The sequence below is a fragment of the Parasteatoda tepidariorum genome, chromosome 5 (genome assembly GCF_982258835.1).
Source record: "Parasteatoda tepidariorum strain Cologne lab strain chromosome 5, Ptep-v5.0, whole genome shotgun sequence".
In the NCBI taxonomy this organism is placed as follows: Eukaryota; Metazoa; Arthropoda; class Arachnida; order Araneae; family Theridiidae; genus Parasteatoda; species Parasteatoda tepidariorum.
In genome coordinates, this window is record NC_141759.1 from 1,534,780 (window position 1) to 1,562,384 (window position 27,605).

At 30.1% G+C, this 27,605-nt stretch overlaps 1 protein-coding gene across 1 annotated transcript; it reads left to right on the forward strand.

The window, feature by feature from the left end:
• The first annotated feature begins 14,395 nt into the window (after window positions 1-14,395).
• LOC107444661 (mucolipin-3) lies at window positions 14,396-23,625 on the forward strand. Its single transcript, XM_016058871.4, has one exon. The coding sequence runs from the start codon at window positions 14,617-14,619 to the stop codon at window positions 16,435-16,437; it is 1,821 nt and encodes a 606-aa protein (XP_015914357.1). The 5' UTR covers window positions 14,396-14,616; the 3' UTR covers window positions 16,438-23,625.
• The last annotated feature ends 3,980 nt before the right edge of the window (window positions 23,626-27,605 follow it).

The window sequence follows — 27,605 nt, forward strand, 5'->3', positions numbered from 1 at the left end:
ACTTATTTTATGATATAATCAGAAAAAAAAACTTAGATATTTACTGCAGTAAAATAATTCTGGGATAAAGTTCAAGTAAAAACTGTCACTCTGTCACTTTAAAACTAAAATTTACGTTTCAATTCATTTTATAACATTTTAAGACTCAACTAAGAATTTTTTTTTAACTTTTTCTTTTCACAAATTTAATTTTTATTTCTAAATTAAAATCTATCCAAGCTAAATTATTTTCCAAATATATTTTGAAATAAGTGAATTCCCTCGTTGTCTTAAAGAAATCAAAGGGATTGCCAGAAACTTATGAATGGGATTCCATCTATCATATTCATTGATTTCTTAAGAAAACCTACAATTAAATGAAAAAGAGAAGGAAATAAATAAATAGTTCAAATTATTTAATGAATAATCCCAAAACAATGAAAAATATACGAAGAAATGAAGATGGTAATATGAGTTGGGATATTTCGAGTGCTTAAAAATAGGTAGTCATTTTCAAGACTCGCCAGATGTGAAGGAGAAAAACAAATGAGGATTGAAACAGAAAAACGTAGAGTTGTCTACTAAGGGGTCATTCACACTGCATGCGATAGCTCTAAACGCGTCTCCAAATGTTTAAAAATTATATACAGGTTGGACTGTTATCTCATGTAAAACTGTGATGGCATGTCTTCGCATCATCCTCAGGGATGTTTCCCAGACCGTCGTCAATAGCCCATTGTGCAGCTCTAGTGCGACGTAAATTAACTACAACAACAACAACAGCTATCTCATGCATGAATCGCATTATTACTGTGCAATCGTATGTGTGATTCGCATGCAGTAAGAATGCTCCAGAAAACTACAAAACTGAAGTGAAACATAATTTTTTCGTTTTCTGTTTTACTCTCTGTTACTGTGGGGTTTTTTTTCCTTTTTTTTTTTCTTCTTTTTTTTTAGTTTAGTTTTTAGGTTTTTAATTTCATTTACTCTTCCCTTACGTCTCCGACATTAAGGCCTGTTTACGCGGTTCAAGTTCTCGAATCCGAGACCTTAGAAGAATTTCACTGTCCAAGAAATTGGAAAATTACGCAGATTGATCGTTGAGATTACGCAGTCACTGAGATGGGTCATATGAAAAACTTGCACATGTTCAACATTACAGAAATCATACTTACATGAAGGCAAAATAAAATCATAGTAACACTTATGGATCCGAAACGATTCATTTATTTAGACTGGAATATATGATGACGGACAACAAAATGAAATGATCATATGACCGTTCGCTGACGTCATGAAATTTTAGAAACTGATTGGTTATGGAAAGAAAAACTTAGATTGGATGAAGAGTAGAACATGCTCTACTATCAAAACTACTACTATCATGATCTACTACAAAAACTTGAGTAATCGTTTACGCGATCCAAGCAAAACAAGTTTCCATCCATTTATCTTGGTCCGTATTAACAGGCCTTTAAGCAACTTCACGTTTTCTGTTTCAAATCTTTTTAGTTTTCCACATTCACGAGTCCGGCGAGTCTTGAGGATGAACGCCTATTTTTGAGCCATTACTTTTATTACCATCTTTATACATTTTGAAATAATTTTGGAGACTTCTTTCTTCTCGATCGAACTTAACTTTCAAAGGGTTACAGACGGTGGAGAGAAAATTCGAAATGTATTTCTAATCCATTTAATAACTGCATCGGCCGCATTTTTCGATACATCGCAAGGCCGTCACCCAATCAGAATTCGAAATAAAGAAAAAATGCTCTATTTCAGATTCTCTTGTAATGTTTTCTGACAAAAATACACCATTACAGTTCTGCTTTTGAACGGTAGTTAACTTGTAGTCTGTTTTCAGAGTTTTAATAAATATCTCCGTTTTTCAGCAATAAACGCTAAAAGAATTTTTTAGGATCATCCAAATCGATTTTTATTAGTTTAAGCTATAAAATTAAATTTTAAAAAAATCCAAAATCTGACAAAGGAAAAGACTGACACAATAACACACATCGCATACTTTTTACTGTTTCGTAGTTGTGAAGAAAATTCCATAGATGTTCTACAAATTATCAAGCTCTATTTCTCCAATACGTATAAACTTACCTAATCTTACCTCTCTATTTTTCATTTTTTTTTTTTTTTAAAGATCTTGAGCAGTCGAAAAATGCAAATCTACGTTTGTAAGGTAAAAAGAAGAAAGAAATTTAAGATGGGGAGGATGGAAGCCCTTTAAGCATAACACAAATTACTCGTGAATTTCTATGATGAACATTAAAAAATTTATATGATACTATTTCTTCAAAAAAATATCAACAAAAAAAAATCAATGTGTTTATATCTGATGTCATTTTTTTTTATCGATTATATTTGAAGATGAGGAGGGTGAATAGATCCAATGGGTGTTAACCTCCTCCCGATTTACAATCCAATTATCCGTCACAACTTCTAATCCTCTTTTAAAAAAGAAACCTCTTCAAAGACCGCCTCATTTACATTAAGAATAATTTTAAAATTTTCATTTTTAATCTCGCACAAATTATTTCAATAAGTACTTCTCACGAATCTTTGCTGGCATTGAACAAATAGAAGGGACGCATTTTATTTTATTTTTTTTTTAATATTTTCAATACGTGCTTGAAATTTAGGTCCTTTTTTCAAACAGCTGAGACCTCTTACAAATGTTACATTTTAGAGAACTAGACGGGATGAAACTTCCAAATTGGGTATCAGGAAAATAATCTTGTTTAGAATGTAAAGTAATTAATTGTTACGAATAATGGAAAAGTTTCAATTGAAAGGAATGCTGTGAGAATGATGTTGAGGAAATTAGCTATGCAATTTTCGACATTCCTAGAGTTCTAAAATAGTGATAACTCTTTTCGCTTGTGATAAACTATAGAGAAGAAAATTATATACTGAACATACATCTATCAATTATATTTTATTTTATAACCGTCGTTGAGCAGCCAACCCACTTATGAGTTTACGACTACCAATGTTCAATTCCTAGCCGTGTCAGTTTAAGCCCAATCCAGAAGACAAGGGATCTAATGGATCGAGTATTGGGAGAAATTGGCCGTTGTGGAGGACTTTTTGATGAAATTTAACATGCTTTGCGTTGCATGGAGAAGAAAATCGCGAAAACAGCCCATGGTTAGCCCGACTGCCAGTAAACTCTAACCCATTATCCGTGTGCAACTGAGGATACTTCATATCAGCACTGTGGTCGGTACGAGCCGAGTGCTGATTTCGTATCGACCAGCCATTGCTGGGATTCGAACCCGCTTCACCTTATAGGAAGGCGAGCGCTCTATCCCCTGAGCCCCCACGACTCCGACAAATATTTTAAATAACTTTCTAATATGCACTACTAAATAACACCATTTTTCTTCGGATATAATCGTGTGAGCTGCTGACGAAATTATGTATTTTCCTTATATATATATATATATATATATATATATATATATATATATATATATATATATATATATATATATATATATATATATATATATATATATATATATATATATATATATATATATATATATATATATATATATATATATATATATATATATAGATTCTATATATATATATATATATATATAAGTTCAAAATGAAGAATAAAACAAAGAAAAATTATAGACATATGAAAAAAAGGTTATATCTTTTTTTTCCGACTTTTTTCCGGTTTTTTAATTATCATTTCACTTTTTTTTTTTTTTTTTTTTTTAAAATAAAATTTTGTTTGTTGTTTTTTTACTTATTATTTCCCACCCCCTTTTTTTCATATGTCTATAATTTTTCTTTGTTTTATTCTTCATTTTGAACTTATCTAATGAGTGCTGTTCATATATGGCAACGTTACTTTTAAAAAGTAACGAGTAAAAGTACAAGTATTTTTTAGAAAAGTAACGAGTAAAAAGTAAAAGTTCTTATTTTAAAAAGTAACGAGTAAAAAGTACAAGTAAAAGTACAAGTACTGAACAAAAAAAGTAACGATTTAAAAGTACATTTCTAGGCAATCGAAAATTCAAAGTAACCTAAAATTTTATTGAATAATATTCTTATGTTTTTTAATGTTTTTGCAAAATTGTTGCTATTTATTTAATTATTTTAAATTTTGAAAGTTATGGACATTAATTTATTTTTAAATTCTGAAGAATATTATAATATAATTTTATAATATAATCGTATAATATAATTTTAAAATCAAATATAATTTTAATATCAAAGTTTTTATGGATTTGCGCGAAAAAGAAATTTTATCTTTTGATTTTAATTTTTAGTTTATTACTTTTATTTATTTAAATTACCATTGATTTAAAATTGTTTTACTCTATAGAAACGCGTTTTAAAAGCACAAACATAAACAAAGCAAACACCGATAGCTTTGCGATCTTTGAGCTAGTAAAAAATAATTGAACGTGCAGTATAAGTTGAAACAGAACAGTCTACAGTTTTATTAGTAACAATGGCTAATGCTGAAGTCATGCGAGAAAATCATTTTCCGAACATTTCTGCCTAACGGAATAATTAAAATTTGTAAACGAATTTTGGTATCATCGGCTAAATTAATACCTTCGAGTTTTCAAGAGTTAAAATAGAGTAAAAAGGTTTTAAATAGCACAAATAGTTCTGAAGTTCTCAGATATTTGACTGGGCATTGTTTGACAAGATCGGCATAAACATAATTTTAGTAAAAAATGTACTAGATAAAAATGTATTTAGTAAAAAATGTATTAAGACAAAAATGTATTATTAGTGAGTTCAATAAGAAAATTGAAAAACGTAATGATGAAATCCAACATTTTTAATTTAAATGAATGTATAAATGCATAAAACTCGAAAATGAATGAAAATAACTTGCTAATTAATATTTTTATTCATTTTGCAAAATAATTGCATTTCGAAAGTGGTGTCACTGAGTCTGCTGCGAGAATTTCTCAGAACGTGCTTAGCCACGCTGAATAAGTGCTCCACGGGAGCACTAGAAGGTACTGCAGTATTATATTTCACATATAATTTTTTTACGATTGGATATCGATTCAAAATTGATATGCTTTCCGTTTCGAATTTTGAGCTCATGTATGCCATAAATTCTTCTGTCGCTGGTGATTGGCATGATGTTTTCAGCTTTAGAAAATTTAAAATCCCTGGGTTTTTTTTCTGTTACGTTATTAGTTATAGCAGGGTGTTCAGCTTGGACAATTTTTTGGTAGCCACCTCCCTATCTCTTTCTTCCAACCAATTAAATTTGATGCAAGGTACCAGACCAGCAGCAAACTCTTTTTAATTTAATTTTTTTCTTTTTTTTTTAGAAAGCTTACCGAGTTTTAGAAAAAAGTAACGATTTCATTCGACATTTCCGTTACAAATACTTGTACCTTTTCCCTAAAAAAGTAACGAAAGTACAAGTAAAAGTACTAAATTTAAAAAGTAACGAAGTACAAGTAAAAGTACGTACTTTTTACTTGTACCGACGGTACAAGTAACGAAAGTAAAAGTACTGCCATATATGGTGCTGTTTACTTGCAGCTTAAGCGCAATAAATGTTACTTATTGTTTTTCTTAACTTTCTTAGTGTTTTCTTGTATTTATTTATTTATTATATATATATATATATATATATATATATATATATATATATATATATATATATATATATATATATATATATATATATATATATATATATATATATATATATATATATATATATATATATATATATATATATATATATATATATATATATATATATACAATATATATATATATATATATATATATACAATATATATATATATATATATATATACAATATATATGAAGAAAAGATTACTATATCTTTTTTTTTCCCGGTTTTATTTTTCCGGTTTTTTAAATAAAATTTCATTTTTTTTTTTTTAAATTATATATATTATATAATCTGTTGTTTGTTATTTTTTACTTATTATTCCCCCCCCCCTTATTTTTTCATATGTCTATTATTTTTCTTTGTTTTATTCTTCATTTTGAATTTATATATATATATATATATATATATATATATATATCGAATATCGAACTAAATATAAGCTAAATATATCGCTACTTTGGTGACATTTTCGCACATAGATGAGAACTATCCAATTCAATGAATAATTCTCAATTTTTGAACATTTTGTCTGATAATGCAGCATTGGAGTCACTTTAAGATATTAAAAAGTTAGACCAGAAGCGATTTTCAGTTTCACTGAAGTATGATTTTTCTTCATCGGAGGCAGTATTGGACGATTAGAAACAGAAAAAAAGGAATCGGATAGTGATCAAAAATATCCCTCATATAATCCCTTTTTCAATACATCCGAGTTTTCACTTTAATCAAGCTGTTAAATATTTTAAGGATTACTTTTTTTTCGTTCTAGTTCGTTCTAGCTACCACCGAGAAAAATTGTGATTTTTATCTTCCAAATACTCAGGGGAAACAAGCTGACGGACAACACGAGATGACCGATGAAACAATCCTTAATATCATCCATAATGAAACTGAATCTCGCGAAGATGATGAAGACAGTGAAGATGAAAATCAACCTATCAAAATCTCTCATACAAATGGACTAAAAGCTATCGAATGAAACTGTAGAACATCTAGAAGATGCTACACCAGCCTTCCTGTTATCCCTAAAAAAAATGGCAAAACATTGCTGCAGAAAAGTGCCAAAGTAATGTAAAACAAATAACGATTAAGGACTCTTTTTTGAGTAAAAACTCTTTCATTTTCGTAAAGTTAGCTCTTTTAAGTAAGCTTTTTAATTATAATAATGAATTGTATGTCTCGTATAAATTTTGTATTTGTTAAATACATTACTTTTATACCTCCTCCTTTTCTCTCATTTTTCATACTCTTCCCTGCAACCGAGTTTTTCGGTAAACATTAAACTCGAATAATCGGGACTCGACAGTCCCATTCATTCTATCTAAATTCTTCACCTGCTTCAATCAAAATGAAGTTTGCGGAAGTCTATTTCTTCGTACCATCCAATTTCGAGTCTTCTCAAAAACGTGTATTTCCTAAGCACCATTTACAGAAAAGAATTTTTTAAAAAAGTGTTCTTTTTTCTAAAGATATCGTAGAGAGCTTTTTGAGGATGCACTAGAAATGCAGGAAATCTTCAAGAAGAAGAAGACAGGGACGATTTTCGGTTTCTCCCACCACCCCCAGCACAAAATCTTCGTTTCTTACTTTCTCACAGTACTCAAATACAATTGCTCTCCACCGCTCTTTTTGGAATAATATTCAAACATTCTATTCTAATTTTAGCAACATTCGAATTCATGGATGGAAAAATAAGGGTAGAATAGCTTATGAAAGTATGTTTTGACATATAGAAGGGCATTGAACTTAAGGGGCGGAAAACAACACTTTTCTTGAAATCGAATGTAGTTTCAAACGTTTTTAATGTGTCAAAGCAAAACTCTGAAATTGGAACTTTGCGGTTATAATGACCACTTTTAAATTTTTAGCTGCTCTTGTAGAGGGCAAAATGACCAGTCACCACTGGTTATTTTGGACAAGTGGCCAAAATGACAACTGGCCTCAGGGTGACAAAATATAGCAAATGGCGGTTAAAAAAATTTTTGTCGGCCATCCGTTGGTCACTTTTTCGCCAAAAATAAGTCACATGTGCATAATATTAATAATTTAGTATTTTTTAAATAAATATGGAATCATTATGAATTTATTATGATACAGCTCTGCCGTCTCCTGTTCGCTTAGCTCATCGTCCCCTCCTAATTGGTTCTTACTCATCATTGTTTTGTTTTTTTCTTGAAGGGGAATATTTTATACAAACCACAGAACATTTTATTTTCAAAATGTACAATTATTGTAGCAGAACATTTTGTTACCGTGTTAATCGTTACGAAATAGATGATTACTTAGATTTGAAAAATAATCATCTTAATAAAAAATAATCATCAGAAACAATCAGGACTTAATAAGAAGAAATAAATAAAAAATATTTTTACTCGTTGATGAGATTTATAACACTATAAATGAGGAACTGTTTTTATCACTATCTTTTTTCGTTTTAAAAATTTCGCTACAAATGGTAATATTTTATCTGACAACATGTAATGTCTCTCTTTATTTTTCTACTACGATTGACACCTACTTTAGCGTGAGATTATAAAATAAAGAAATCTCTGGAGGGAAAAATAAAATTTACACAATGATGGTTATATAGTCAATATTTAAAGGAAAAAAGTTGAAAAAATCTCGAAAAAGCACTTAAATTTGCAATAATGCTTGTACAAATTGGAATTTTGAATCAAAATTCTCGTTAAAATACGAAATAAAAATGGCTCTGTCAGCACATCAAGTTTTAACTCCCACAGTTGCATTTCAGCGGGCTACAGATGATTGACCAAACAGAGTTTTTTTTCCCTACCAAATAAAATAAAATAAAATAAAAATAAATAAATAAATAAATAAAATACATAAATAAACAATAAAATAAAATAAATAAAATAAAAATGAAGTTAAAAGTTAATAATTCTAGAGCTAATTGTCGAATCTTAAATTTTTTTTTAATATATATATATATATATATATATATATATATATATATATATATATATATATATATATATATATATATATATATATATATATATATATATATATATTATAAGTGCTTGCTAAATATGCAGAAATTAATACAGTGCTGTCATCTCTTGTTGATATTTAAATTCAACAAAATGAGGAGACTCATACACACAGTTTTATTACGCAGTTGTTATACAGTTTTTTTACAAACAGTTGTTATACACACAAAAAATACTAATTATTTTTTTTGTGTAAACTAAGTGTAATAAAACTTTTGTGTAATAAAATGTTTTGTAAAATTATGAAAAAAATTATCTATTCAAAAATTCATGACGAGCAAAAATTTTAAGAGAATATAGCGAATTGCTATCTTTTGTTTTATTTATTAATTTTCATTTATTAATTTTTATTTATTTATTTACTTATTTTATTTATTCACATAATTTTATTTATTTACATAATTTCGTCTATTTTTATTCATTTACTTATTTTAATTTATTTATTCTTATTTATTTATTTATTTTTATATGATTATTTATTTTTGCGCAATGTATAATATAGACTGGCATTAACACAAATTGCTTTTTGTTTGGAGAAAATTTCATTATATTAAAATTATTCTTAAAACGTTATTCTGATGAAAAAAATAAATTCTTTTAAAAATTTAATTTTAGCGCAGACTTTAATGAACTGCATGATGAACTTAGTGCTGCCATCTAATTTCGTATTTCGAATTGAACAAAATAAAAAATGTCATTTAGATATATAGTTTTTTCTAAATTTATTTTAATCGAAATTTAAATTTTTCAAGTAACAAAACATGTTCGATAAAATTACTTATCTTCAAATGACATTTCGTTTTGCCATGAAGCATACATGTTATTGGATCAAGTGATGTCAACAGTTTATCTGAATCAATATTTACATAATTAACATTGTATTAAATATTTATAACTACATTAAATAGTTTCACATAAATTTTTAATATTTTAGCGTTATAATTAATACAACTTAACTAAAATTTCAAAACTAAGAGAAATCAAAGCACTATGTTTAATTTTAAAACATATCTGCAGCTATTACATATGTTTAAATTATTTATGAGTCATGGTAACCAGTTCAGTCATAGTATTTAATCTAAACTCAAGTATTTAACCATTCATTTTACACTGAAAAATAACTCTCACGAAAAGCGAGAATAAATGAAAAAAATAAATAGTATGATTAATTTATAAGTATGAATAATTCATAAAAATTATGTTAAAATCGGATTTTTAGAAACTTTTTCTTTCCTTGAAAAAACAAATAATTTTTTTTTACAATTACAAACTGTATTTTAAAATAACTGTGATAAGGATAATTAAAACTCTTAGAAGTATTGTTATCGTTAGAATTGTTAAGAAAGAAAAATATCATATTTCATTTTTGCAGCTGCAGAAGTGGGGGGGTTATGAATTTGATAGTGCTGCTATCTTTTGTATTATATAGAAACTATAGCAAAATCTTATCTTGTATTTTTTAAAGCTTTTTTCCCTGTTTAAATTATGAATTTATTGTTCTGCTAATTTAAAAATATACAGTCGCTAACAATTAATATTTCTAAAATTAAAACTGCATAAACTGAAATTAAAGATACATAAATTTTTATAACAAGTCCGCAAAATTTAATGTTATCAATCAACAGCCTTGACCTTGCATGTAATTTTTACAGCGCTATTTTATTGAACATGATTCCTATCAACTTCAATCATTTAACAAAATTCAATGATTATCATTTTCATCTATTTTAAAAATTATTAATTGACTTTTTTAATGATCGCAATTGAAATACAATGGTTTTAATGAAGCAAAATTTGATTAGAAAACTATTACCAGTTTTTAATGATAGTTAATAGCAGGGCTAAAGAGAATAAATAGAAGGGCTAGTTCACTCCGCTCTTAGAGCTGAAGCTACGATTTCCCTCCTCATGACGTCACTGTGTCCACAGATCTCGGAGATCGCAAGCATAGATATTATGATAACTTTGCATCTTTCTCTTTGTAAAAATAAGTTAGACTTTTTCTGGTTATTAGCTTTCAAACTTTACGTAATTAACACATTATTTCCGTTCATAAACATAGCTCAAAAAAACTTTCTTGGCCATTATATTAAAAAAATACCATTTTAAACTTATAAAAATGTTTTACTAGTTGGCGAAAATGACACTATAAATGCTTTATTTTAAAAAGTTCAGTTTTAACTTTAATTATTAAGAAAAATGAAAACATATATCAACACTTTTTTTATCTACATATTCTTTTATAACAATAAGTTGAGTTAAATTTAGAATCCCTGATTTTAAAATATGCCGTTAATAGCAATTTGTTCATACTTAATCATTAGGAAACATCAACCTTAGACGCTAATTACTGAAACAAAATAATAATTTAGGTTCATAATGATATTAGAAATTTTACAATTGTTTATAGATAGTTAAATTTACGATGATATAATTTATAGATATTTAAATTTAAGAGAATATAATTTTTTTAAAAAAATCATAAATATTTAGAATAACTACATTAAAAAATATGTTATGAAATTAGTAGAATTCCAACTATATATTTTATTTACACTTTTTATTTACATTTTAATTCCTTTGACTTTATCCATTTTTTAATTTTTTTCACCAGCCTTTCTTTTTGAAGTAACGAGGCGGTTTCTATTTAGATAATGAATTTTTATAAAAGTTCTTAACGATAGAATAAACGTATTCCTGTTTTATATTAACTGTGTCATTTGTTTTTCTATAAAAAATTTTTCAAGTTGCAATCGCGCAAACTGGCATTTCGATAATAGTTTTAAATTCTTGTAAATTCACTGCAAAAACTGAGGAAAGTCATTATAGAAAATAACAAATATCTCGCAAAAAGAAATGCTCCAATATTAGTTAGAGCTAGTGAGGCCGAACGCTCCGTTCTTGAAGTAAAAGTGCGAGCTTTGAGCCAAAGTGACGTCACTAGAGAAAATCGGAGGATTGGCGCGGCAAGAGCTACTTCAAAGGAGTGAACCAGCCCTTCTATTCTCTTTAGCCCTGAGTTAATAGTTAGTGTCGTTTATGGATCGTTGATATTGTAAAATAAGCACAGATGGCGCGAGGATTTAAAATTCGCTGTATGATTTCCGGGTAACTACTTCCGATTGATTTTTAATCTTAAGCTTGAAAAAGGGCGTCATTACATTGTAAACACTACAAGTAAGTTATTATGCTTTTAGTGTTTACAGTCCCGCAGTGGACTGATCGTTAAGACACGGTTCCCAGCAGATCACCGAAGTCAAGCATCACTGGCTACGGTCAGTGTGCGGGTGGGTGACCACTTGGATCAGTCTGCGTAGGGACTGAGGGTGTGCGGTACTGGTCCTCGTTAAACTGTGCTACCGTAAAGTGCTCCACGTCGCGCGCAGGTCGTCGAGCTACCGAAGCGGGGGTGCCATCCCTTCCGCAGAGGATCAAAATTGTGATGGCATGTCTTCGGATCATCCTACGGGATGTTTCCCAGACCGTCGCCAATAGCCCATTGTGCAGCTCTAGTGCGACGTAAAGTAACAACAACAACAATCTAGTGTTTACAAGATAATACGTTTTTTTTTTCTATTTAAATTACAACGAAGCAAACAACTTATGAATTTGGATGACTTTGCAAGCATGCTATACTATGCACTGTGTGGGATACACTGCCTAAAATACAACAACACTCATAAACGAAGCAGTGTGAACTTCTGATCTAAATTGAAGCAAACTAGATTGCTTCAATTCAGATTAGAAGTTCACACTACTTCGTTTATGAGTGTTGTTGTATTTTAGGCAGTGCATCCCACTCCGACATCTGAGGGGCCCACACACTGCAAAATGAAGCCCAAAAAATAATTAACGGTGATATTTTACAGAAATATATCCAAATAAGACATAATATGTACACAAAACATGGCAAACCTTTAATTTAATTTATTTTGTGATATTAATTTTCTTAAATTTGCTTTAGGCTCACAGCATGTTAGAAAAAATTTATAAGTTGCAGAAAACTCTTATGAATGGTGAAATTACGTTAAATTTGAACACAATTTGCAACCAGAGAAGTTATTCAGGTTCCTATATGTTTTGGGAGACCAATGAAAGGAGAGAAAAATTAAAATTTATAATTAATAAAGCATTATTGGCGTCAATAAAACATTACTGATTTTTTTTATCGGCTCACCTATAAGGATATGTACCGACATTTCATTAAAATATTTTTAATTATGCATAATTTTAATTTATTTTAGAATGTTTGAAAATTAATTTTTCACGAGTGCCCTGAAAAGCTTTAATAAACCATTATTATAATTCAGTTTAATTAATTTTTCGTCCTGCTTTTTTAATAACTTAATTCAATTTTTAAGAAAAAAGTAATTTTTTTATTAACTTTTTTTTTTTTTAAAAATAGTAATTATATTTTTCAAAACAGCTTTTAAATTGAATATGATAAGAGTGCAAAAGAAAAAACAATAAGTTTATGTTACGTATATTTTTAGTTTAAATTAATTACTGAAAAAGTAATCATATATGTTTTAAAAATTTCGAGACATTGAAGTTGAATATGACAAGACTGCAAAAGAAAGACTGCGAAGGAACTAGTTTTCTATCAAGTAATTATTTTAAAACAATTGTTTTCTCACGATTAGCAAAACAAAATTTAGTTAATTGTATTCAAAATTGTTAAGTTTTTTCACAGTTTATGAATCGGAAGAGATTCAATATAAGACATAAACAGCATTATTGATAGATGCTTCAGATAAAAAAAATTGATGACACTCAAAAGTAAAACATAATTTTTAATTTATTGGTGTTCCAGGGTGTTTAGAAAACCCCTTGCGGATGCATATGCTAGATATAAGATAAGACTGAAATAAATTCGTCATTACTTTTCTTTCTTTTTTTTACGTTTTACCTTTATTATTTATTTGTTCCGCAGTGAACTGATCGTAAGGACAAGGTTCCCAATAGAACACCGAAATCAAGCATCACTTGCTGCGGTCAATATGCGGGTGGGTGACCATTTTGATCTGCCAGCGTAGGGACAGAGGGTGCACCGTGTCGATTCTCATTAAACTGCTCTTCCGTAAAATGTTCGACTTCGCGTGCAGTTTGTGGGGCTACCAAGGTAGGGGTCATCCCCTGCGCAAAATTGCAATGGCAGGTCCGCTTCCCATATCGTCGCCAATAGCCCATTGTGCAGCTCTAATGTGACATAAATAAAGTACCATTATTGTTCATAAATTTTAATTAGAAATATATTTTGCGAGCTCTCTTTCAGCATCAGCTTGCAGTTCGAGTGGCACTTCACATTCCACGCGTATGGAGGACATCTCGAATCCATTTTTGCTGCTTCATTTCGCTCGGTACAAACCTTATACAAGCAAAAGAGTATATATACAAGTATTTATAGAGAGTATTTAGCTGGTGTGAGATAGTGAAGGGTCGTTAGCAATGCAACAAACAATTTTATATACAACGTATAAAATCTTTAGGGCCATTCTCATTGAATGCGGTTAATGCATTTCCCATAGTCGCAGAGGAAAATGGTGAACCTCATTGGTGAGTTCTTATATACATCTTCTTATGTAAATATTTTTCACCACTCAGGTTTCCCATTCTCCTACGACGACGATTAAAGTACATAAGCTTAAGCAATACATATTTTTTAAAAAATATTTTTAAGAAAACCCTCACATAAATTTGGTCTTCCGGCTAATGCGGTTTTTAAAGTCACAAGATTCAAGAGAGCTGTTTGAGTATGCGTTTAATCATAATCGATTGCATAACGACTCCATGTATTATTGTTATTTATATTTTCATATGAAAAAATGTAAACACGGGACAATGACGCATATACTGTTTATGACTTGATTATCTTCTGACAGCTGTGTAAACGATCCGGTATGATCAGCATCAAAACCAGTGATTTTATTTATATTCATACTCTTTTTGTTTGACTTCTATTTTTATCTTAATATGGAAACTTCAAGAAATCGTAGTTCAGGTGACAGCAGTAAATTGCCTTCACAGCTTTCTCCTGACGAAGGATCTTCGTTGCTGGGAAACAGCTTCGAAGTTCATCCAAATGTAACATACGGCGGTATAACAGCTTCATTTCCCGACGAATCTTACACGACGAACACTCATGAAATGGACGACGACGTACCTATTTGTGCGGAAGAAGAATTGAAAAGAAAATTAAAGTACTTTTTTATGAACCCGATCGAAAAATGGAGGGCTAAAGGTAAATTTCCATGGAAACTGCTTCTTCAGGTTATTAAAATTATATTTGTCACTCTGCAACTCGTAGTGTTCGGATCAGATGGGACTGTTTATGAATTACAAAAGCAAAACACTGTATTTAGTTTTCGACACATGTTTCTGAAAGATTGGACATCTCTGCGCGATGTGGTTGCTTATCCCCCTTCTACGGGACCCTACGCTGTTTATACTAAACCGGAATTTTACGGTACAGTCAATCATGTGATCAGGACGTATGCAAACATTACAAATGTTGCTCTGGGTACGTATTGTTACGATCAAGTGAACTGTACAATGTCTAATTTAACATTTTGTCGCAAAGAGTTTAAAATGATTGTTGCCTTCAACTCTTCTGTGACATTTGATGGTCACACAAAGGAATTATGCCACGACATTCCCAGTATTTATCCGCCCGGTGATCCGCGTTGGGCACACTTTTCAATTAGAACGTATCTGTCCGAGCAAAATGATACGATCTCGTTTGACAAACTGGTTTTTGCAGACTTGTCTTTCGCATTGAAAACGATTTTTCTTAAGAAAATCGGTAACAATAAATATCCCGATTGTTACAGATTTAAAATTCGCGTTTCTTTTAATAATAACGAACACGATGGACAAGTGTTAGTCGACTTGGATACTATCGGAGAAAAACTGAAATGTTATCACAATGGTAACATGGATCCAGTCGACAAGTGGGGTTACGTTGCACGCCAAATTCTAAACTGCTTCATCATATCCATATGCATACTCTCACTTTTGTTATGTTTTCGCATGCTGGCCAAAGCTCGTCTTTTGTGCACACAAACAGACACGTTTTTCAAGCAAACTCAAAATAAAATGTTATCGACTGCCGAGAAAATGGAGTTTCTTGATATATGGTATTGCACTATGATATTCAATGATGCATTAATAATAGCAGCTTCAACATTAAAGGCAGCTATCGAGCAAAGAAGTGTCGAGAGCGACCAATATGCAACTTGTGCCATTCTCCTTGGTGTCGGCAATCTATTAGTTTGGGCTGGCGTGCTTCGCTACCTGGGATTCTTCAGAAAGTATAATATACTTATTTTAACCATGAAGAGGGCCATACCAAATGTACTGCGCTTCACATTGTGTTGCGTGTTACTGTACTCCGGTTTCACATTCTGCGGATGGGTGGTGCTCGGACCTTATCACATCAAATTCCGCAGTTTGAGCAGCACGTCAGAATGCCTGTTTGCCATGATGAATGGTGATGATTTATTTGCTACTTTTGCCATAACGAACACCAATAATAATTTAATTTGGTGGTTTAGCAGATTTTATCTCTACACTTTTATAAGTCTGTTTATATATGTTGTGATATCTCTATTTATATCGGTGATTATGGACTCCTACGAGACAGTGAAAGATTTTTATCATAATGGCAGTACCTTGACACGAATTCAAGTGCTGATTGCCGATTATCCCGATGATTCGTGCTCTTCTTTTTATCAACAGAGAAGATTACAAAGAAAGAGTGTTTGGCAATGGTTTTCAATGTTAGTCAAAAAATGATATTTTAAACACGTAAAATATCTTCTTTAAAAAAAAAAAATGAATTCTTTTAGAGTTTGTGATTAAAGTAAGAGTTCTATTTGCGATCTCATCTATGCTATATGTTTTTAGCCTTAACAGTGATGGAGTAAACATAATAGCTCTGTAGCAGAAACCTTAGCAATGTGACGAGTATTATAGAGTATTGTGATCAATTCTGAAAGAAGTTTTTTTTTTTTTTAATTTTCTTTATTTTAATTTTGTGATCACAAGTATTCACATGGTTTTAGATCTCAATCATGTTTTATTCTGACTCAGATGTCTTACAATCTTTGAATTCAATGTAATTAGCAATGTGTATTTTTGTTATATCTAACAAATATTTTTTATGCAAACCTCTCTTAAAAATGTCATGGTTTTCATGTAGTATAATATATTCAGATTGGCATATGTAGCCGCTTTAGCTGCCAACTCTTTGATTTTGGTTTAATCTAGAATTCTCATAATTTTTTTTATCTCCAAGAAATTTCCTGAAGGAAAAAAAGTCCTTGAATTTAAACTAGTAATTTTATTAAATGAAGTTAGATTTTAGTTTAGAATATGTAGTTTGAAAAACATTTAATCATTTTGTTATCATGAATTTTTTTATTTTTTTTTAACTTTGAATAATATTCTAGAATTATTATAACTCTTGAAAGCTATTTTAATGTCTTTTACTTTTGAGAATTTAAGAATAGAATGAACATAAGCTGTTTTGATATTTATATGTCTATACAAAATGACAGTTGCATATGTAAGTCTAATCAATATGTCGGTGCACACGTGAAATTTGTAGTTATTAATATTATAATATACTTTTATTAATATTATCTCAATTTATGGATGGAGAATCGAGTGTAGAAAGCAAGAAGACTCTAAAACTGGAACGAAATATTGAAAACTTCCAATGTATTCTTCAGCTTATATTATGACTACAAAACGATGTATAAAAGTTTTGATATTCCAGAAGTTTTATTATTGAGGTTTGTATTTAATTTTGCTGATAATTTTTCCATTTCTAAAATTTTTCCATACTTCGTAATTTCTTAAAGGTCATAAATTGATTCTAGGAAATTAATGTCACAACATTAAATGTAAAGGTTTGCCATCTTTTTGAGATTTATATTCAGTATTTTATGCCTTCGCTAACTTTAAATAGATTCAAGAATTGAATGGTTAATAGCACTAATAATTAAGTCTATAAAAACAAAAAGAATCCAATGGTTAGGTGGGGCATATATAGAGAATAATAGAAATATTTTTCATGGTCAGCAAAAACGGGGTAGAGATGGATAGATGATAGAGACCTATAGGACTTAAGAATAATGATTATCTAAAGTGAAAATATGAGACAAACTGTTTTAAGGGAAGTCATGGTCCAAATGAATTGTAGTAAGTCAATAAGGTAAATACCCCAATTCATATTGTAACCAATACAAGCACAATAACAATATTAATAAGAAGATATGTTTTTTTCTTCTTTAGCTCCGTAAAAATAAACCAGATGTAGCAACCTGGAAGTCTTGTTACAAATTTTAACCTTTAGTGCCACCTGTACGGATTTTTAAAGGGTTCATCATCCATTAAATTCTTTTTGTTTAGAATAGTTTATGTAATTTGTTGGCACAGTTGCGTTCCCATGTGGGTGTCATAATTTGATGCAGAAAATCCTCCTATTGTGTATTTTTAAATTTCATTAAAAAGCCAGTGACAGAGCTTTCCCCTTCAAAGTAGAGATTTTATAAATGTTATTGAGTTTAAATTATTATTTTTTATTTAATAATTTTTCTATAGTGTAAGAAATACATTGTCGATGCATGATTTTCTCTTAATTTTAAAAATGAAAATTCATCAAACATTAGTTTTACAGGTAAAAAATTTATGAAATTTTAAAATTATTAAGTTTATGTTACAATACAAATTATATTATCTCTTCATAAAAATTACAATTCAAGACTATTTTAAAACTTTCATTTTAAGAGGATTAAACAAATGCCTTTTTTTTGCAATTATAAGCAATTTAACAAAAACAACTTATGGTACAAATGTTAATAGATGTTTTTACGAGGTCCCTACCCTCACCCTGTTGGATTTTAGGTTAAATTTTCAATTTGTGTTTGCTCCCTATTTTTTTTTATACTTGACAAACCTTTGAAGATGTAGTATTATTAGACAACAGAATACTTTTAAAAAACAGTAGGAAATAAAAGGGTTGCTTTATTAGATTAGAAGGAATTGCACTTGATAATTTTTAGAACTTCTGTAAATTTTTCCTTAAAACTTTAAAGCAATAAAATGATGCGATGTTTGGTTTTGAGTAAGTATTTTAAAACTATACGTTTCTCAGTTTTTAGATTTTGTAAAATCTAAACTTATTGCAATTTTGTTGAAAAGTGATTTGGATGACGCTAAAAAATTTCCTTTAGCATTAATTGCATTAAAATACTTATCAAAAATCTAAAATCTAATATTTGTTAACTATTTAAATATCTTTCGAAACTTGTTAATTGCACAATTGTATTTGCATAATTTTGTGAGAAAAAAATCAATAGAGAATCTAAAATACTGCGCACTTTATGTATCAAATTCTGATTGGGTGACAGCCTTAAATTTTGAATGTATCGAAATATAGTGTCATCTGGAATAAATATCCATCATCAGTTTATTTGTGAAAATGGATTAAAGGCATATTTAGTATTTTCTTTCCTCATCCCTTCGACAGTCAAGTCGAAAGATTCTTAATTTTTTTTTTTTTTTTAGCAGTAAAAACATCTGTAAAGCTTTCCATTGAAAATGAAATAATTTGGCAATTTTTTGTAAGATTGTTCATAGTAATGTTTTTTTTTTTTTTAAGTAGTCCTATATATATTTTAATTTTAGAGTATTTTTGAGGCTGCAAAATAAGATAAATTTGAAATTGTTACGGAAAAAGCTTTTATGTCCAGAATTGGAGTAAATTTTCTATTCAGTAATTGCACCAACTATGTAAAAATAATAAATAAATCACAGATAAGAACTTGAAGTATGTAACTGATAGCTATCCCAAAAAACAAATTTTTTGGGGGAAATTTTTTATTTATTCCCCTATCAAAATTTATCTTAAGTATTTTACCAACAACCTTGCTTGGAATACTTCAATCTAGTAACCATAGTCACCGACAGTGCTCAAGATGACCGGCAAAAAAATATCTTTTGATGGACGGACTTTACTGTGCATTTATACTTTTATCTCAATTTATATAGCTTTCTAATGAATAAATACTGATTTATAATTAACTGTACCAACTAAATACAGCTGTTTATATAATATCTCAGTCCATAGGCTTGTGTGATCAATAACATGCGTAAAATTATAAGAGTCCATTAGCTACCAAATTAATATTCAAATATGCATGTTTATAAACTTTAATTAGGAGGTTGGAAGGCATGTCACTCTGTGTATATGACTCATAAAAGATGTAAAAAATATTAAATGTTATAAATTGTAGTTCTAATTACTTATCTGCTTACTTGGATGTGTGTCAAGGTTTGTGTTTGGGTTCATGTTTTAAGAATGAAAGAAGATGAAAGTAACATTTTATTTGTGAATATAAAATGTGTAGTCGCACCCTTGTACTTTAAATGCAATGCATTTGCTATTTAGCATTTACTATGTCACAGTTTTTAAAATATATTTATATATAATCATCCCAGTGCTAAAATTAACTATACTGTATTAATCTGTTTTATATTTAAGATGAACTTGTCACAGTTTGCCTATTTAACGAGCTCTTCTCGATGCAGAATCTGAGATTGTCAATTGTTGTCTAAACAAGAAAAATTGCATTTGAAGGAAGGGAGCATTTGGTACTTCTCTTGCGGACCTATTGTCGAAGCTCGTACTAAATTTTTACTCTCTATCCCGCTTGAAGTGGTCAAAACGCGCAACCACTGTCAATGCTCCAAATTATTGACGAGGGGCGTTGTTTAGTTTGACAAACTATATTATTGCTATCAAATAGTGTATTGGTATTCATAACATTACTTACCTGTCAATAAATGCCCACAATAGTTGAATGTCTTTTTGTGAGGCAGTGTTTACAAACATTTTTTTCTTCTTTATATTAGATTAGGCAACAGTATGAAATTCCAATGCAAAAATAGTTTAATTATTTGTTGATAGATGGCGCTGCAATTCTTATTGAAAGTTAAATTGGCAAAGCTTAATTACTTTGATTACATTAATTTATATCTTATAACTTTTTGAAATGAAGACAACATTTGATGTAGAAGATCAAATATGATGTGATGAATGAACTATTCTGAACAAAATGTTGCAGAGACTAAAAAAAATGTAACCAGATGTTTATTGATCATTATTATATTTTTTTTTAAATATACATTTGATTTTGAATATAACAGTTTTAATACAGCAGGCTAAATGTTTAAAAATTATGCATAAAAATATTGTAAATATCATATTTTTTTCTGCTTTAGGTTTTATGCCCCTATTTTTCATATTTTATGCATTGTTCACTTATATTTTTCTTGCCTTTGTCAGTGTGTTTCTCAACCTTTTTAGTAATACCAATCACTGATTTTATATTAAAAAAATAAAAAGTGTGCTAACTACTAAATGTACAAGTAAGTTATAATGTCCAAGTGATACCTATATAAGTATCTGTACATGGCTGCTCATATGGGCTGGAAACTGCTGGCCTATGTTATGCATATTTCCGAAATAAAAATGTGTTTTAATTTTATAAATATTTGGAGACACAGTATGTTTACTTCGCTAATGTATTAGTATTTAACTATGAGTTTTTCAATTCATTAGAAATTATGACCACTTGCATAACAAAGCATTTCATGTACAGTAAATGTGAAAGAGTAAAATTTCATCGTTTAATATGACATTTAATGAATTTAGAGTAGTTTTTCCGACTACCTGTCTTTCTCATATTTTCTTTGAATTTCCACCAGTACTTTTTTTTGTTTAACATTTTCTTTGTTGAAAATATTTTTTGTTTATCGAGGATAAAACTTTTTGGTTTCGATTGCAATGCTCGAATGCGCCATCTGGGGAGAAAACCAGTTCCATACCTTTGGCCCTTACTCTCTCTCCTCATCTTTCCGGTTGTACAGGAATATACTACGATATTTTACTCTTTCTTAATATTGTTCGTCTTTAATCTGTCAAAAATATTTTTTTAAACTTCCACAACGCTTTCTTTTAGAACTTTGTTCAATGTAGTTTTCAGTTCCAAGATTTTTTAATCTATTTGAAAATCAAGGGAAGAACCAATGTACTTCCTTCTCCTATGACTCTCTACACGCTAATGGTGAAAGTATGCTAAGCATTGCCATAGGTAGAGAGTTCTGCTCCAAACCACCTGTAGTCCATTTCGATCTCCAATTCTGTTTATAAACTCACACAGACCAATGAATTAAAAACCTTTAACATTTTCTATTAAATTGGTTAAATGTTCTCTAGTATGCAAAACCTGTTGGGATAAAACCTCCTCAAAATGCTTGCATAAATAACACATTAAATGCACTAGAATGGGGAAAAGTTTTTTTTTTTTTTAAAGGACTTATTCTTGGTCATTATTAGCAGAAGCCACGATTGTGAAAATTGTGTTCTCAAAACCTTTTTAAGCAGAACCCAAAAACATTATCTGAAAGATGTAACAGTGGTTTGAATACAATTGACCCGTGTTCTTCATCGTCTCCGATCAATTGGTGCGTCTCTATATTGTGTTCAACCAAGGATCCCTATTTCGGTGCAGAGGATTTAATTTTATTTTATAACCATCGTTGAACAATTCTGGGTTTACGACTACCCACGCTCAACTCCATATCCTTGTCATGTTGATCACCAATCCAGAAGACAAGGGAGGATCATTACCCCCAGAGGTATTGATTTGTAAAGGGAACTTGTAGAACATTTTGACTCCGACAGACTTAGCGCGCACCATTTAATACACGGGGCCGGCTAGACTCCCGCCCTACCCACCAGGCTCCTCGTTGCAGAGGATGGGAGGGGATGTCTGAGAGGAAACCTCGCATTTCTGCCCGAAATGCCAAAATTCGTTTCCAGTGATGTCGGGATATCTGAAGTATGGAAATGGGTTATGTGAACGGACTTTCTCAGAGCTGCCAACTCGGAAGTTTTAGCTCTCGACATTAAAATGAATAGTGATAATGAGTTCATTATAATTAAGTAAGCAAAGGTACATCACCTAAGGACAAAGCTGCTTGCTTTTCTGATATTTTATGTAAATTACTGATACAGTGTGGTGGTCAAAATCTTTTTACGTCAAGCATTTAAACGAACATTTTGCTACCACCTTAGATATGCAAGAGAAATTGGCAGGTTTTCTACACCTTGTTTTGTACTGATGGAAGACGTAAAATTAGAAATTTCAAAATTATTAAAAATATTTTTTTTTTTTTTTTAAATCAGTTGAAGACAGAAAAAAATTCATTATATCCAACTTCCTCACTTTTTTGGTTCACTATATCCACAAAAAATAACATCCGTGTATAGCAAGGCACGGGATCGAACATTTCGTTCACTATATCCGGGAGTTCACTATAAACCGTGTTAATTATAGCGGGGTTTGACTGTATTTAAAATGGTACCAAATTTCATGCTTTACTTTTTGATTTGAATAATTTAATTTACTGTGATTTTGACCGCTACAGATTGAAAATAATTCAAATTTAAATACTACACCTGAATAATTGTATGTTCAAAATTGAGCTAATCTTCATTGTTATTTCAATACTATTGGGGGGACCGGAAAGTAATGCCATTTAGCTGCATGTAATATTTGTTATCAAGATTTTATTTTTAATCAATATTGTATTCACGGTCGTTCGCAACAACCTTTAAACCATACGATAAAGGAGATTAGATAACGATAAAGGAGGTCACCTTCCCAAATTGCAAAAAAATTGATCAGTCTGATATCTCTTAAGCATGAAATGTTTTGTTATGATAGTAATTGCATTTTTGAAATATAATAAATGTCAGTATTAACAAAGTGGGTGCTTGAAAATAAACTGATGCAAAATATCGAAGGTTTTTATTTTTTGAGAATATCATATTTCTGTTGTCAATGAACGAAATTGTGTTCAACTTTGCCTACGTTTCTTATATTCATTAAATAATTATTTTTCTCCGCAGATTGATTTGTTTTTTACTGATTTACTTTTAAAAGAAAAGCTTTCATTCTTGAGTAGAAATACTGTAAGAGGCAAATCTTCATTACCCATACCTTAAATAGATTTTTCAGCTGACAATCTCTGTTATATTCAAGAATACACTGCAAGTGAATGTAATACGGAGATGTATGGATGTTACCGTGCTTTCACCGGTGAATGTCAACATTCACAGGGTGGCTTTGGTGAATGTTCGAAATATTCGTTATATCCAATTTGATATTATTTTATTCTTTGATATTATTATATTTATTCGATATCTTAATATCTGCTGCGGATATATTAGGATAAACGTGAGTGTTCGGAGTACCGGTTAAATACATACTGGACAGTGGCACTTGACTTTAAAAAAGAAACAGTCATGTTGGGTATACCGAACTGTGGCTCTGAACCTTAAAAAAAAATAATAACATCAGTTTAGTGTATACCGGGCAGTTGCACCGGATATTAACCAAAGCGACTATGTGATTGTCGACATTCACCGGTGGAAATCAACAACCACCCATTCACAGTAACATGGATACCTGGTGATTTAATGAGATGTTCCTGAAAAGAGTGTGAATGAGGACTCATGAATTCTCATAACGTACAAAAGAAATGACCGAATTCGTGTAAAAAAAAGTATTAAAATATGCATATGAATATCTTATAATTTGAGTTTTGTTTCATGTGAAAAAATACACACTATAAAAAAATACTATAATATGCCGAAAATACTAAAAATTAAAATTTAACATTTTTATATAATAATTAAAAATAACTAAAAAGGTTCAATTAATTGAATCCTTCCTTTAAATACTGTTTTAACGCAGTTGTAAGTTTGTTTTGTAGTACTTAAGCATTTAAAGTAGCATTTTTTTTGGCCATCATTTGAAGCTCGGGTCTCAAGAGGTTAGAGTATATGTCATTTTTTTTAAAATTACTTTACTTTTTTAATATATTTTTTGTATTTCGCGCTAAAACTTTTGTTTCAGTGTTAGAGTCAGTTGACAAACTATGTATGTGGAAAAATGATAAATAGTTTTTTGTACCTCCCTATCGGAATTGTTTTTACATAAAAGTGTCCTTATATTTTGTCTTTTCAGTTACATAGGAAATTTCTGAAAGAGAATAATCGTGATTGAGAAACACGGAGGCATTTAAAGAAAAAGGACCTTGAAATCGAACAGATAGATCGAAATTTTATTACCATTGCACACCTGCCAGAAATCTTTAATGAAGCGATGCCACATGTGTTGTGACGATTTTCCCTTTCTAAAATGAGTAATGTAGCACAAAATAAAAATTAATATATATATATATATATATATATATATATATATATATATATAGAGAGAGAGAGAGAGAAGTATTCTTAAATGATTGAAAAATCTTTGAATTATAATATTTAAAAGTTTTATAAAGTTTTTTTTTTTTAAAGAATGAAATGAGTTAAATAGTACCTGTTATTATCCCACTTCGTGCCAGGTGGCACATAAGACCAGATCACTCTGTCTTTTGATCTCGGACCAGCTCCATGTTAGCACTCGTCTTGCCTTCTAGTGCCCACGTTAAGGCTAATGAAGCATTTTCAATAAACACTGGTGGTGATTGGTTCTTACCTGGTTTTACTGTAGAGTTCTGAATTTAAAATGGTACTTAAGAGCAAATAAGTAATAGTTTTCTTTATAATGTCTTACTTTCCTGAATAATGTTTTTTTAAATACATTACAAATGTTTACTAGGACAGCTAAAAGTAATATTTTGTCAATCCTTTTTAAAATATTGTAAGAAATGTGACTTAAAAATATTATAAACGCGAGGAATTGTTATTTATTTCAAACTAGCCGCCTAAGGCGGCCAGCTGTCCGCCACGCTGAAGGTTTTCACAAATAAAGTTTTTTAAAACATAGCAGGAAATCTGAAGATTAGTGGACAATTAAAGTGTTCCTGTCCTGCAATTTTGTCTTCATATCCAGTTCTGCTGCAGATGTGTTATAGCTCTTGAGGATGTTTGAAATTATATAGCTACAACGCTTAAGAAAAAAAAAACTAAAATGCCAAATACATGAAAAGAACACGAAAACGAATAAATTTTTTATGGTATCAATTTTTATTTCTATATAATTTTTTATGGTATCAAATTCTATTTCTATATCTGTTACGTCAAGCACTCAGGTATTATAATTTGATCTAGTTGTGCTTGTATAATTTTGATCTAGTTGCGCTTTCTACGTCATTTTGTTAACATCGTTTGGTTTGTTATTTAACATAGTTTGGTTTGTTATTTCTAAGTTAACTTTCAAAAAATTGGCTGGCATCAGCATTTTTATTCTTTAAGTTGTTTATTTTGTCTTTTGGAATTCGTTCCTTTTTAGCGAAATGTTTTTCAACCTAATCGAATTCTTTGCCGACTGTTCTCTGTATATATAAAGTAAATATTTTTAAAGTGTTGTGAAAAGAATTTTTAGTTGTACAAAGTACTACAATATCGCTACAAAAATTATCGTCTTCGCTTAAGAAAAAAAAATAGAGCGTGGAAAGAAGAAGAACTTATTATAACAATTATGAACAGCGACAAATATATCAAAGCGAAGCGTTCTATTTACGTATCGAATATGTTGCCACATTTTTAATACAAAAGTTAAACTTTTCTCCACTTTAATAAATGTAAACTAATGCGAACTTTACAATTAAATTATTAATTCCTTCGTATATTATTGGTTTAAGTTGTCGAAAATTAATATTTCAATTGTAAGGTTCGCATTAGCATACATTTATAAGAGTGGGGAAAAGTATATGCATTTTTTAATAGTTTTTTGAATATGGCTCTTTGAAGACGAAAAAGCAGACGAAAAGCATAGACTTACAAAATGACTGATAACTAAATAACTAATCCAAATTTTTGAAAAAGAAAAAAAATACTTCTTCATTATGTCAAAACACAATTATGTGCCGAGTTTCGTGCCTGGGCGAGGCTTCTGGGGCGATATATTGTGATTACAGACACACACACACAGCCGCTTTTATTATTATGTATATAGATGTATAGATGAAGGGTGCGGCCTTCGCGAATTTATATTTTTAGGAGGGAAGAAATTCCCACTTTCCCGAATAAAATTTCTAATTTTGTCGAATCATAAACAAAGCGGCAGTAATTCTTAAATAAACATAAAATAAACAAGCATCATAAAGCATTATTCTAAAGAAGTACAAGTTATAATTGTCAGCCTTTCCTATTTGTCACGGAGGCCGGGATAGCCTGGTTGGTAGGGCACTGGGCCCATGTCCAAGAGATCGTGGGTTCGACCCCCGCCAGCCGAAGACTCCCCGTGTAGTAAATGGTGACTGATGCACGTTGAATCAGTCGAGTCGCGAAGTCCTCCATGTTCCACTAACAAATCAATACCTCCGAGGGTACAGATCCAGGAGTTTCCTTGTCTTCTGGATTGGGTTCAAAATTACAAGGCTACGGAGTTGAACATTAGTAGTCGTAAACCCAAAATTGGGTCGGCTGTTCAACGACAGTTATAAATATTTGTCACGGAAGATTTTATATTCAAAGTAGTGTGCAAAGATTCATACTTTATTTTTTATTTAATACACTTGGTTTAAAATGTACTTAATCATCGTTATACTTCATTCATTTAAACTATCTGATAGTCAATCACGTGGTTTTAGTTCGTCAGGAGTTAGTAAGGAGAAAAATCTATGGAATTTCTGCTAACTATTGCAATTGTAGCAATTTTTACTTCATTATCACCAGAAAAAACTTCGTAAAAAGTATTGGCATGTAAGAAATAGGCATGTTTTGCCTGATAAAATCTCAACAACTAAACATATTTTTGAAAGTCTAATCTACAAAAAAAAAAGATCTAAGTTAAGTAACTACTGAGAAAATAGATTTGCTCTCTAACAGAAGTGATATAACTTTTATGCATGAAAAACAATAAAACTTCTAACAA